This window comes from Triturus cristatus, chromosome 6 (genome assembly GCF_964204655.1).
Source record: "Triturus cristatus chromosome 6, aTriCri1.1, whole genome shotgun sequence".
Taxonomy (NCBI): domain Eukaryota; kingdom Metazoa; phylum Chordata; class Amphibia; order Caudata; family Salamandridae; genus Triturus; species Triturus cristatus.
Window position 1 is genome coordinate 171,754,860 of NC_140589.1, and position 13,264 is coordinate 171,768,123.

Sequence of the window (13,264 nt, forward strand, 5' to 3'; positions counted from 1 at the left end):
CGTGGATTTTCAAGGCCCAGTCTCGTAGGCAGTGGAGTTTTCTGTAGTATCTGGTCAACAATTCCTCGACTGACCATTCCCATATTGCTAGGACCGGAGCTGGAATAGTAAATCTGCCCAGAAGGTGCCATGTGGGTAATGGCCAACACCAGCGTGAACTAATGGGGGTGATGATGCCGTGTTTATTTAACAGGAGGCTCCTCACAAAGACCTGGTCTACACATATTGTCGTTTTAACACGCAGAGCAGTAACGCGTCATGGCATCGAGTATATCTGCTTTGCATGGCCATTTGAATTGCTGACCCATATGCTGGCTTGAGAAGAAGGTTGATGCCTTCACAGGGCCTTTCTTGAAATGCCGCGGGTAGTGTTTGTGTTAAAATGCGGTCTACTCCAAACACCAGATGGACTCAGGTAGGAGAACAGCAATTCTTTATTCAATTAAGTTGTCCTGCATGGAAAGCGAAGCTCTCCCTTGGCCAGCCAGTTATCAACTGCCAGGCTCAGAATCTCATCCTCCTAGGTCGAACGTGGAATGCACTGAACACAGCGCTCCACATTCCACACTAGGGGTTCCTTAACAGATCAAGCCAAGAAGAAGATTACAACACATCCTCTTCTCTTATACAAATAAATGAACAATGAATGAATGAAGTACAGGGAAAAAGAATAAACGAAGTACATAACATTTTCTTTCCTAATTTGCATGGTGCACGTCATGCAACAATTACTTAACATTTTAAAGAAGAACATAAAGAAACACTTACACCAATAGGTCCTATCAGTTACATATGTAATCTCTCAAATAACCTGGAGGATGGCGACCCCTCACATGCTTCTCTTCTCTTGCAACCGGAACTATTGAAACAGCCCCATCCAAAGAGACAGAGGCATCACCACCACCTTGTCTTCCCACATGAGTGGAACCACTGTCCAGAGAACTGTTCAACAAATCAAGATCAGACATAGATAGAAAAGTGTTACCACCATCTGTGACTTTACCTTCTTTCTTGACATCACCACTAACACTACTTTTCTGGTACAGTGCCACACGTCTATAGTTCCACTTGTCCCCATTGTCCAGAATCACACCATAAGGTAAGATGTGTTTAACCTTGTAAGGACCTAAAAACTTTGAAACCCGAGCACCAGGTCTGCCACTGCGTACTTTTACCAAATCACCTGGAGAAATGTGTTTCCCAGATTTCTTCTCCGTACACCCCCCATGTTGAGAAGAGAAGGATAAACTACTACTGGGTGCAGAATCACTCAACACCATCTCTTTAAACCATGTGGGAACCAGTTTGGTGTTGGGCAGTCTACCACGCATCAGTTCAAACGGTGTCTTGCCTGTCACTCCATGCGCACTCGAGCGATACGCCCACAGCATTTCAGACACCAACCCCTCAACTCCAATTCCGCTAGACCGGGCCATCTGAATAGTACCTTTAACAAGCCGGTTCGCCCTCTCAACCATCCCATTGCCCTGCGGATTATAAAGAGAGGTGCGAACATGTTTGATGCCAAAGGACCCCAGAAATTCCTGCATCTCATCAGACGTCAGCTGAGTACCATTGTCCGTTATCAAGACTGAGGGTATGCCTTCCTCCCGACATATTTCCTTTAGGACACCAATAGTAGATGATGTGGTGATATCCTTCAGAAACTTAACTATCAACCACTTTGAGTGGACATCCACCACTACCAAGCCAAAACGTAAACTCTCCCTCAGTTCATTCATGGGTCCAATGAAGTCTAAGCAAACACTATGCCATGGTTGACCTGGATCTGTTATATGTCCTAAGGAAGCTTGGACCCCTACTTTCAACCGTTTGTCACTCTCCTTACAAACCTCGCAATTAGCAACTACAGAATCTACATCTGAATCCATTCCAGGCCACCACCAATTTGCTCTCAACCTTTTTTTAGTCCTAGTTTGGCCCAGATGCCCTTCGTGAGCCAAGCTTATTAGGTTATGCCTTAACGCCACAGGTGGAATAAACCGTTCCCCTCGCATGATTACAACATCCCCACATACAGACAGTTCATCAAGGATCTTAACATACGGCCTAGTGGCGTGAGAGACTGAGCTTTCTCTTCTACCCCCCAAGAGAATCAAACGTTTAAGTTCTAACATAGAATTGTCAGAAGACATTTCCCTTAACCAATCTGCCTTTGTAATGGCTTGGGATTCAACCACACTCAATACATCTTGTACTGATGCTACAGCTCCTTCACTTTGTTTCTTCTTTATCAACTATCTCCCAATCAAGAGATAATCTTGATAAGCAGTCGGCTTGTACATTCCTCCAACCTTGAATATAAACCACATCATAGCAATACTCTTGAAGGCGAGAGGCTAATCTAGCCAATCTTGCTGAACACTTGTTTGTACCCCCTGGTAACAACACCTTGATGAGAGGTTTGTGATCTGATTTGAGTGTGAATCTTGAACCCCACAAATAGGTTCTAAAGTATTCACACCCCCAAGCAGCAGCCAAAGTTTCCCGTTCTATCACCGAATAATTTTTCTCGGAATCAGTCAGCGTCCTGGATGCAAATGCCACCGTCTTCTCATGACCATTATGTAACTGAGCCAAAACTGCTCCAAGACCTGTGGCACTGGCATCAACAGTGAGTACTGATTGACGCTTGGTGTTAAAAGGAGTGAGAATACCTGCTTCACAAATACTTTTCTTGATCTCCTCAAAGCATATCTGATGAGAAGTGCTCCACGCAAAAGCAACTCCCTTCTTTAAGAGGGATCTTAACGCCACAGTTTTGGTTGAAAAATCCTTAACAAACTTAGAGTAATACTCTATAAGTCCTAAGAAGGACCTCAGCTTGTCCTTATCCGAGGGAACAGGAGCCAAGCGAATAGCATCTAACAAATTTTGTTTGGGTTTTACTCCCTGGTCCGAAATTTCATACCCTAGGTAGTCAACTTTATCTACAAAGATTTTGCATTTCTCACGTCTGAGAGTCAAGCCAGAGTCTCTAATTTTAAGTAATGCTTCTCTGAGTGTATGATTGTGTTGATCCATTGTGTCTCCAAAAACAAGGATATCGTCTTGGAAAAAGACAATATTATTCACATCCTTAAACAATACATTCATTACTCTCTGAAAGATGCTGGCAGCCGAACATAGGCCAAACGGCATCCTAGTACACTGAAAAATGCCATCCATGGTGATAAAGGCTGTGAGTGGCTTGGACTCATCATGTAGTTTGATTTGATGATACGCATTTTTTAGATCCAATTTCGAAAAAAACTTACCACCACTCAAAGCCAGAATCAACTCATTGATGTTTGGTAGCGGAAAGGTGTCTACAATTACATTTTGGTTAAGCGACCTGAGGTCTATGCAAAATCTAAATTTTCCGTCAGATTTTTCAGTGATAACAACCGGAGAAACCCACATTGAGCTCTCTACAGGTTCTATCACCCCCGAAGAAACCATATCTTTCAACATATCCTTAACTGCATCCCTAGCCACTAAGGGTGTCCTGCGCACCTTGTGTTGAACAGGAATAGCATTGGATTTTAGAATTATTTTATGTACATAACCCTTAAAGCAGCCTAATTCTTCTCTGAATACATCCTTCATCTCATCTAAAATTTTCCCAAGAGATGGGTTGTCAATCACCATCACCTGAGAGGAAGCTCTGGGATTAACTATGATCGAAAGATCATATTGATGCATCCACCCTAAAATAGGTGGTCCCTCAGTGGCAACATATACTTTTCCTTGAATAGATCTGCCCTCAAATTCTATCGTGGAGTTCATATATCCTAACAAACTTATTGTTTCACCTTGGTAACCTCCCGGATTAATATCCTTGGGTAATAACACCACATTTGCCCATGACATTTCAAATATATCTTTTGGAATAATCGTGTACATGGATCCACAGTCTACCATCAATTGCACTGGTTTCCCATTAATCAGAAAATCTGCTTTGGGTCTATTCTTCCTGCCTATATGGTCATCGACACTTAAAATGTTGTCAGCAGGATCATCCACACTTAATATCTTATCCACCTGCTGAATTGGTGTAGTGACTATGCATGAAGGATCTGTATCCTGAGAAAAAATGTTAGAATTACTATCAATTGTGGCCACTCTCTGTTTAAAAGATTGCCTACACATATTAGCAAAGTGACCCTTACGCCCACATTTTTTGCAACCTTTCCCTATTGCTGGACATCTAGTGTAATCCGCATTGTGAAATGAACTACCACATCTGTAACACAATCTAATTTGCTGTCTACCTCTTTGCGGCATTTTGCCTGACCTAAACACAGCTGCAACATCTGAATCCTCTTTAGATACACTCGAAACACTATCTGAAAAGTTTTCTTGTTTTTTCTTTAGCTCTCGCATACAGTATTGAGACTGTTCAAGAACTTTTGCTATATCAATAGCATCTTTCAATGAGGGATTCTTTGCAGCCCAAAGACGTTCCTGTGTTTTTTTACATTTACATTGCACTATCAACTGATCACGAACAAGTTCATCAGTCATTGTGCCAAATTTGCACTTCAAGGAAAGTTCACGAAGTTTAGATACAAAATCATCAACCGATTGATTTTCTTCCTGTCTGTGCGTGTAGAAGTTATAACGATTCATGACAATATTGACTTCTTTAGCAAACCTTGTTTCAAGACGTTTCTTAGCTTCCACATATACATCTTCAATGGCATTTCCATTGGGTAGAGTAGCAGGTGGAAGGTATTTAAAGATACGTTGACCCTCTTTGCCTAAATTATTTAACAAAAGTGCTCTTTTCCTAGCTGCACTAAACTTGGAACCATCAAGAGCATCAATGTAATTTTCAAACATGGGTAACCAATCTTCCCATTCGATGGATAAGGGGCCTGACGATGCTAGGAAAACAGGAGGTGAAAGGATTGAGCTCTGTGACTCCATTGCCATTGCGATTGCGTGAAATAAATGTAAAAACTTAGACAGTCACAAAAGGTTCCAAGTACAAGCACACTGCAAAAATAAACAAAGTGTCGAAAATTTTAACTAAACTTTCGCAAATTATGAAAGCAACGTGTACCTTGCATAACGGTCTTTACTTGCGCAATGAACAATTGGGTGCCCAGTCCGTGTAGCAGTCAACAGGAGACAGCCGTGAAGACAGCTGATGCGAAGTTGTGAAAAATACTTAACTAAAATGGCCGCCGACGTCGTAGTAACGTGCTATTTAGAGGAAATAGGGCTTGTCCGATGAACGCGAGCAGCGTACCAGCCTTCGTTCTTTCTAAAGTTGGTTGGGCACACGGTGTTCGTCGGGTCTCGCGCGCTGTTAGGCTCGTGAGCACGTAATGGCTCGAGCGTCAGCCTCGCATCCAAACCAACCGTTCAGCAACCCAAAGCCAACAAGGAATTTACTCCATCCACATACGGCACCTCATCGTGGAGAGAAGTCGAAGGTCGTCGAGAAAAGATGTCGAAGACGAAGTCGGAGCCAGTCAAAGCCAGAAACGGCAATCCACTCCACAGCTCACCGCGTGAGTCTTGAGCCGCCACCACTGCAGGACGCTGGCCAACTCGTCGCCAATGTTAAAATGCGGTCTACTCCAAACACCAGATGGACTCAGGTAGGAGAACAGCAATTCTTTATTCAATTAAGTTGTCCTGCATGGAAAGCGAAGCTCTCCCTTGGCCAGCCAGTTATCAACTGCCAGGCTCAGAATCTCATCCTCCTAGGTCGAACGTGGAATGCACTGAACACAGCGCTCCACATTCCACACTAGGGGTTCCTTAACAGATCAAGCCAAGAAGAAGATTACAACAGTTTGCAGCGTGCTCTTTGCAAGCAAGCACAGAGCAAGGATTCTTGACTCGCTTCAGAAAGCGAAAGCTGCCCCCTACCGCACCACACCACACACTGCCGGCTTGTTCTGTCCGTTTGGTTGTTACCCACCTGCAGGTGGCGCCCTGGTACGTATTCCCGTAGACATAGCGCGCCCTCCTTCTTCCAGCTCAGTACCTTCTGAGGTAGGACTGAACTCTTGCAATATTCGTGTTCTGTGGGTTGTGGAACTTGTTTTGCCCTCGCCATGGATCTGAATAGGATCAGAGTCGATGCATGAATGCCGCGTAACCCGAGGATTGCAACTGTTCAAAGCTTCCGAGTGCCGGAGAAGAATGTGAACTTTGGGAGAATATTCGAGACGTTAAGATGACACTCCCGCGTCTCCCACCCAGATTTATTCCGTTCGTTTCAGACGACACAATGGGCAATTGTGAGGAGAGGAAAAGGAATTCTGTATTCGATCCGTCTGCGTTTCCCAGCCTGGGGGCATGCGGCTGCGCAGGGCTGGGAGGGGCGCGCGTGGCAAAGACCAGTTGTGTTCTAGTTTGCCAGCCTGGGCTAGAAGTGAGCTCGCTCTGTATCGCAGCCAGTGTCTCATAAGGTCACCGTGAAGTTAATTAAAAAGTACTAAGTGGACACGTAAATATATGTACATATGCACACACCCAGTTCATGCGGACTCTCGTTAACATTTGCTTATCTTTGGTTCCATAGGTCACTGCGAAAACTGCCTTCTTATTCATCTTACCTCAGTACAACATTAGTGTCCCTGCACCAGGTAAGTGAAGTTTACTCCCTATTTTTGTGTAATCTCTGATTTGATTAAATAACTTGTTTATTTGAGGCGCAGACATAAATCTTTACAGCCACAGTTTACCTGGAATTGCATCAGCAGATTTTGAAAACTAAACTTGCCCTAAGCTCATTATTTCAAGTAAATCCTCTTGATATTCTTTCAATCTTTTTTTATTATTATTATTTTTTTTTAAAGAGCTAAAAAATAAATGCTAATTATAAGCGGAAGTTTAATTGGAGGTATGGTTCCCTCCCAGAAACCAAATTCCCATCATTTACATTCTCATGTGACCAATTTTTTTCTTTCAAGTCGTTCCTAATCCCCGTTACCAGCAGCTGGCGGCATTGCCAAGAGCCGGAGCAGGTCTTTGCCTGACCTGCTCCGCTATCGCCACGAACCAACTCATAATGCAGGGCTGCAGCAGTGCGCCCAGATACCTTCCAGGAGACAATGGAACCTACTGTTAGGAAGGTAAACCGCGCCACATTATTTCATCCGCACCAGCACGTGGAGGTAGGTAGATAAGGTGGACGTAGGAGAGCGCTCCAGACTGCCTCGTGTCCTTTCTTCTTTGGAATACATTCTTCTAGTTAGCATTGTTTTCTGTGGTTTCTGTGTTGATAGTGCAGCGTCACGTGTTGGTCTGTGTGTGTGTGTATTAAAGTTTAATGTGCAAAACAAATGTACCACTTTAGGATGCCCACCACATAATTGGCCCATTAGAGTGGAGAGATATGCCTTAGTGGCTGCTCCCCTATAATGTCCTTCATTGAAGATGTAAAGGGATTGCAATATCCAGGATCTACTTCACTGTTCGTTACAAATGCAAAGATTCTTGGTAGTTTAAGAGAAACCTCAAAGACCAATCTGCTCTGAAGGCTTTAACCGATTTGTCCCCACTATTTGTTGCTTAAGTCCAGCTCTCTTCCAGTTCACTTTGAGCTGTGGCTGTTCTTACTGCTTTAATGCAATCCCTCATCTTTTGTGATGCCGGGAGGGGGCACACACGCACACCTGCCTCTGAAGGGCAAAACCTGAGACAAAAGGAGGTATTGCATTCGTGTGTGTGTTGATATATTATGTGTCTGTCGGAGGGAATACACTGTGTTAAACTATATGGCGATGCATCCTTATCTATGCTGGATACAGCCATGTCTTAACCCATTGGCCAGTTCCTCTACTATCTATTGCTTTCTCAGAGGTCCAGCAGGAGTCCTAATTCTCTCATTCTCTATCAGACTGGTTTGAAATAAATCCTTTTGAAGGTTAGTCCGATGACCAGGCCACTGCATTCAGAATATCCTCCAAGCAGGCTCACCAAGCAAAAGATTTAAGGCCTTTGCCCACAGAGTGGAGTGTTTTCTGAATATCTTGTTGTCCATTCCCGCCTACTGCATGATCTACCATACCCACCTGGCAATGGTCGGAGAGGAGACTCCCCGGAAAGGTTTCCTCAAAGCAATCAAGAGTTTTCTCTCCCGAAGGCCTTGATGCATTTGACAATGCACAACTTTGGCACCGCCGGAAAGACCACATACGAGATTACTCAGGAATTACATTTGATGTGTCTAGTAACATAAAAAAGGACTCCTTATGAGTAAAGGATATTCCTGTAATGGCCAATGCCTTTACGTCCAACATTCTCCTGCAGGAGACCAGACGCAATAGAATGGCCAATTTAGCCAACAACTGCTTCCTGGAAAGGTATTTATTGCTCGGCCATGCAGACACGAGATTCAAAACCTTATTCATATCCCAAAGGGTCGAGCATCTAGGTTCTGGAGGTAGGGACAACCTAATGCTGTGTAGCAATTTCTTAACTAGGAGTTGTCCTCCCACTGGAAGTCTCGCAATCACAGCGTGAGCCGCAGAGGTCGCCGATCGAAATGTATTGACCGATCTCTAAGCCATTTCCTCCGCAGCCAAAGAGGCAAGGAAATTTATGATGTGGACACGTCTTCCCCCCCCCCCACCCCCCCCCCCACCCCCCCCCACCCCCCCCACGGGATCCAAACTCCATTGCAAATACCAACCCAAGTGAAATATTCAAAGAGACACGAGTTTGCTGGATGGCTGCATGAATAGGCTGGCGATTGAGCGCGCAACACCCTATACACCCTAGTCCTTGAATGGGATAGTGATTACGGACCATTGTACATTGAATAAAACGTCTTTCAGGCCTGAAGAAGCCCGCAAGGGTGAAACGCGTTGGCTGCTGTGTATTTAACAATGAATAAAAAGATCTACAAGACCATCTAGTGAAAGACTGACCATTTCTGTCATCGCTGTCCTCCATCATCTGTGGGATTAAAACCCACAAATTCTTGCCTTTGTATCAATGCCTCTCTCAGTTTGTGTTTCCATGCTGTATTTGAAACCATAATAGGTGGCTGGTTTCGGGAGGTGGGCATTGATTGTTAGAAAATATACAGAGCATTTTTTTATCAATTTATAACTAACACCGATAGTTTGTGCAGCAAGATATACCCCGCCACCGATCTTGTATGTAGTAAACACCAACCCATCCTTCCGAGACCAGGCTGACTGATACCTCTTGACTGTACCGTCTGCCCATGCTCGAGAGAGGAGGAGCGCTGCATCTCGTGATAGACCTGGGACTTGCCATCACGACCTGTAATCCTCCATGCCATAAGCTGGAGGCTGTCGTTTGTCACCAGAGTGATCGCTCAGAAGATGAGGCTACTGTTGTAGACGGATTGGAGAATCCCAAGAAAGTTCCATCAGAACTGGAAACCAGACTTACGACTTCATACTGGGGTGATCACCACCAGGTCCACCTTCTACCTGCTCATCTGAGTCATCAGCTACATGATCCTATCAAATGGAGGGAAAAAGCGTAATCCTGCTCCATTGACCAAACCTGGAGAAAAGCATCGGTCGCTACTGCTCCCGGAACCGGTCTCCAGCTGAAGTTCCGGGAAGTTGATGATTGAGTCGGGATGCAAATAGGTCGATTGTGAATGGACCACAAAGGGCGATGTGGGCTTGAAACATAGTTGAAAGATGCTTCCACATGCTCGAATCTCGCAGATGATGAGATTGCCAATTCACCACCTGGTTGGCTGACCTCGGGAGATGTTCAGCCGTCACTGAGACAAGTTGTCAGGCAGTATCCCCAAACGTTCCTGGCCAGGTACGAAAGGGCTTTGGACCGCGTACCTCCCAGATGGTTGCTATAGCGGAATGCCACTACATTGTCCATTTTCAACAGGACCCAAAATTGCACCTGGTATTTGGTACAACATTTCATCTCAAAAGAGCCTGCCCTCAGCTGCAAGAGGTTAATGTGTAGGGACTATTCTGCAGCAGACCATCTGCCACCAGGGGTGAATTCCCTACAGTTACCTCCCCAACCGGAACCACTGGCATCGGACTCGATCACGAGATCAGATTGCAATCCGAAAAATGGCGCAACCATTCCACGCCGCCATGTGGGAGAGCCACCACTGTAGTTTCTTCTTGGCTTCCTCTGAGTGGGGAATGTACTGGGAGTATGTGAGACCACAATGGAGGGGAGAGGCCTTTTAACTGTTGGAGGTCCTGAAAGTGTAGGGGACTCGGAAAAATGGCCTGAATTGAAGATTACAACAGGCCAACCACCTTGGCTATCTGGCTGAGGGAGGTCCTTGGTTTTGCCAACTTCTGCCACACCTCATGCTGAATTTTGGCTATCTTCCTGGAGGGAAGACTCCGTGTTGTGGCCACTGAGTCGATCACAAACCCCGGAAAAGTGGTTGAATGTGAAGGGACCAGGCTTATCTTTGGCTTGATTGATGACAAGCCCCAGGGAATGAAGGAGATCCACTGCCATCTGGAGATTGGGGGACAGGGGAAGCGATCATTGATCCATCAGCAGCATATCGGCCATGTACATGATCATTCATATGCTGGATACCCTCAAGTGTTCTAGCACTGGTCTCAGAACCTTGGTGAAACACCAAGGGTCCGACGACATTCTGAAAGGTGAACTCGAAAGTTTGGTCCTGCCACTGGAATTGGAGGAATTGGTGATGCTGCGGAAAGATCAGGATCGTAAGATAAGCATCCTTGAGGTCCAGGCGGACCATCCAGTCGCTGGGTTGAAGGAGGCCGCAAAGGAGGTGGATGCCCTCCTTTTTGAAGTGGTGGTATGAGTGCTGACCCCTGTCCTGTTTCTGGACCAGAAACGATTGCTCAAACCCAGCGGGGTAAGGAATTGAAAGACATATTGCCCCTTTGGCCAGAAGCTCCTGAATCTCCCGTTGGATAAGGATGGCCTCCTGCTCGGAGAAAAGAATGGCGCATGGGGGAGGGAGACAGGTTGTAAAGGAGACCCTGAGAATTCTATGTGGAACCCTTGCACTGTCTGGAGTACCCAGGCATCAGATGTGAGAGCCTGTCAATTGCCTATAAACTGCATCTGTCAACCCCCCCCCCCCCCCTTTTCCCAAGCGACTGCAAGAAGTGAATGAAAAACTCACTGTGTGTATTGGGGTTTGCTCCTCCATCCCTGGGTCTGTTGCGTTGGCCTCTGTGGCGCACCCATCCTTGGGTGGAGGTAAGAACCCCCGAAGTGCAAGGTGTCTTGCCGTTGGCCGGTCTGGGATCGCTTGCCCTTTCCGGAGGCAGAGTAAGAGGAATGGTCAGCTCTGCGCCTCCTACCTCGCACGACCACACTGAAAACATGTGCATTGAAAATGCGCTTCACCGTTGACTGGGCCTTGTCAAGAGAATCATACGTTGAGGCAAATTTGCGGAGCTTTTTGACGAAAGGGTCGCCAAACACCTGGTTTGCCTCTGATGTGGCCAACTCCCCTAGCTTGAGATCAATTTTAATTAACGGGGACCGGCGCTTCTCCGTAGAGATGGCGTGGTTTGCATTGCCAAGAAATATAATGGCCCTTTGGGCCCAGCTGGACAATAAATCCGGGGAAATCAAGGGTCTGGATGCCTTGGCGTCCTCCGTCATGTCACAGATTTTTACAAGTGGGCCTTTGATGTCCAGGAGCTTGTCCTGGCACAACCACTAGGAGCGGTCAATACCTTTCTTAGGGTCTTTAATGTATTTGGCTAGAAAAGTGGCCATCTGAACGTCTATCTCAGGGGTGATAGCCACTTTCCCATCCGAAGACAGGTGGGAGCATTCTGCCCGAAGGTACTTCCTGACCTCCTGATCAAGGGCTTTATGGAGCCTGCCTACCGCATACTTGGCCACCTGATCGCTGGAGATCCACTCAGAGTAACAAGAATGCATGAAGTCCTCTGGATCTAGTAGGTCTGACTGGGAATCAGCCAGCTCCACTGCAGAGGGCCTAGACCCTGCAGGAGAATTGGACTAGGGTCTCCAAGACTAGCCGTGGTCGTAATCACCCTCTGAACCCATAAGGTAACCGTTTGGGGGAGGGGGGGGGTTTCTTGTTGAACCGGGCCTGGTGGCTCAGTGAACTAATGCAGCCACTGCAGGGGCCTGTGTTTGACGTCATGGTCACAGGTTCAAATCCCGGCGGGTCCACTCAGCCTTTCATCCATATGAGGTCGATAAAATGAGTACCATTGAATTGGGTAACAATAAACATCTGTTATTCAGCGCCAGAACACCTACGGGTAATCGTGCGCTTTACAAATACACCTGTTATGTTATGTTTGGGTGGGGAGCTCCTGCAACATGAGGGGGGTTGGCTCTCAAAAAGGCCTGTTTCAGCCTGTCAAACGCATCTAGATCCACCTCTGACTTGTGCCAGCATTTGCCCTGGTTCTGGGGGGGAAGGAGGGCAATGGCCAGCTCTGGAGGTTGTGGGGCTGAGGGCCCAAGAAGGACTTCCCTCGATACGAGGGGTTGTGGACATCTCTGTGCCATCTGCACAAGTCTCTTCTCCTGAGGGGCCATTGCATCTGAGACCACCTTTATGATGGAGGCACCTACCGTGTCCTTACTGCTCCTCATAGTACTCCTCCATGGGGTGAAGTAGGTATGAAGGATGTGAGTCTGCGTACTGGGTGGCCACCCATCATGTTAGAGGGTGTAAAGTGTATGGGGGTAAGCCCATGAATGATATCCTGAACCAGCCTGTGTGGGCCCTGAGCAAAAGGGGGGAATATTGCCAACCCTAAGACTTAGCAGGTAAAAGGAAGCAGACACAGGCCTTGAAGACCTGAAGAGGACATGTATACTGGGACCAGGTGAGTCTCACAAGGCTCTAGAAGGAAGCGAGGGTCAGGTAGACCAACTTGCTCTTATGCAGTAAAACGGGCTGAATTGCTGTAAGAATGGCAGCCTGGGCGATGTCTGCCTTACAGGAGTCTCTGCTCCTGACACTGTCTTACTCCACAGAGTGTAAACACTCCAGGCTGACTTGGGGCACTTGACTCAGTGTTGCTGTGTGCAGAGGTGCTGAGTGAATGACTGAAATTGACGCGTGCTCTGTGGCCCAGCAAGACCAGGAGCTTCTTCAGTGCGACGCGTGAAGGGCGCGTGCCCTTTACCTGCCGACGGACCGCCGTGTGCCTTGGCCCAAAAGCCCTCACACGAGGGAAACTGACATAAGGAGAAGTTGCGAAAGAGCAACTCTGCATTCCTGCGGTCGTTTAAAAACAAGATGCGAGCACCTCTAATGAACAAGCAGTAATCCATAATAAAA

General features: G+C 46.5%; 1 protein-coding gene across 1 annotated transcript in view; it reads left to right on the forward strand.

Moving 5' to 3' along the window:
• Positions 1 to 13,264, forward strand: part of TRAM2 (translocation associated membrane protein 2) — a 263,049-nt gene that overhangs the window by 106,724 nt on the left and 143,061 nt on the right. The window contains exon 2 of the mRNA XM_085610442.1: positions 6,545 to 6,608. Within this exon, the coding sequence (XP_085466568.1) occupies positions 6,545 to 6,608 (64 nt within the window). The remainder of the gene's footprint in view (positions 1 to 6,544; positions 6,609 to 13,264) is intronic.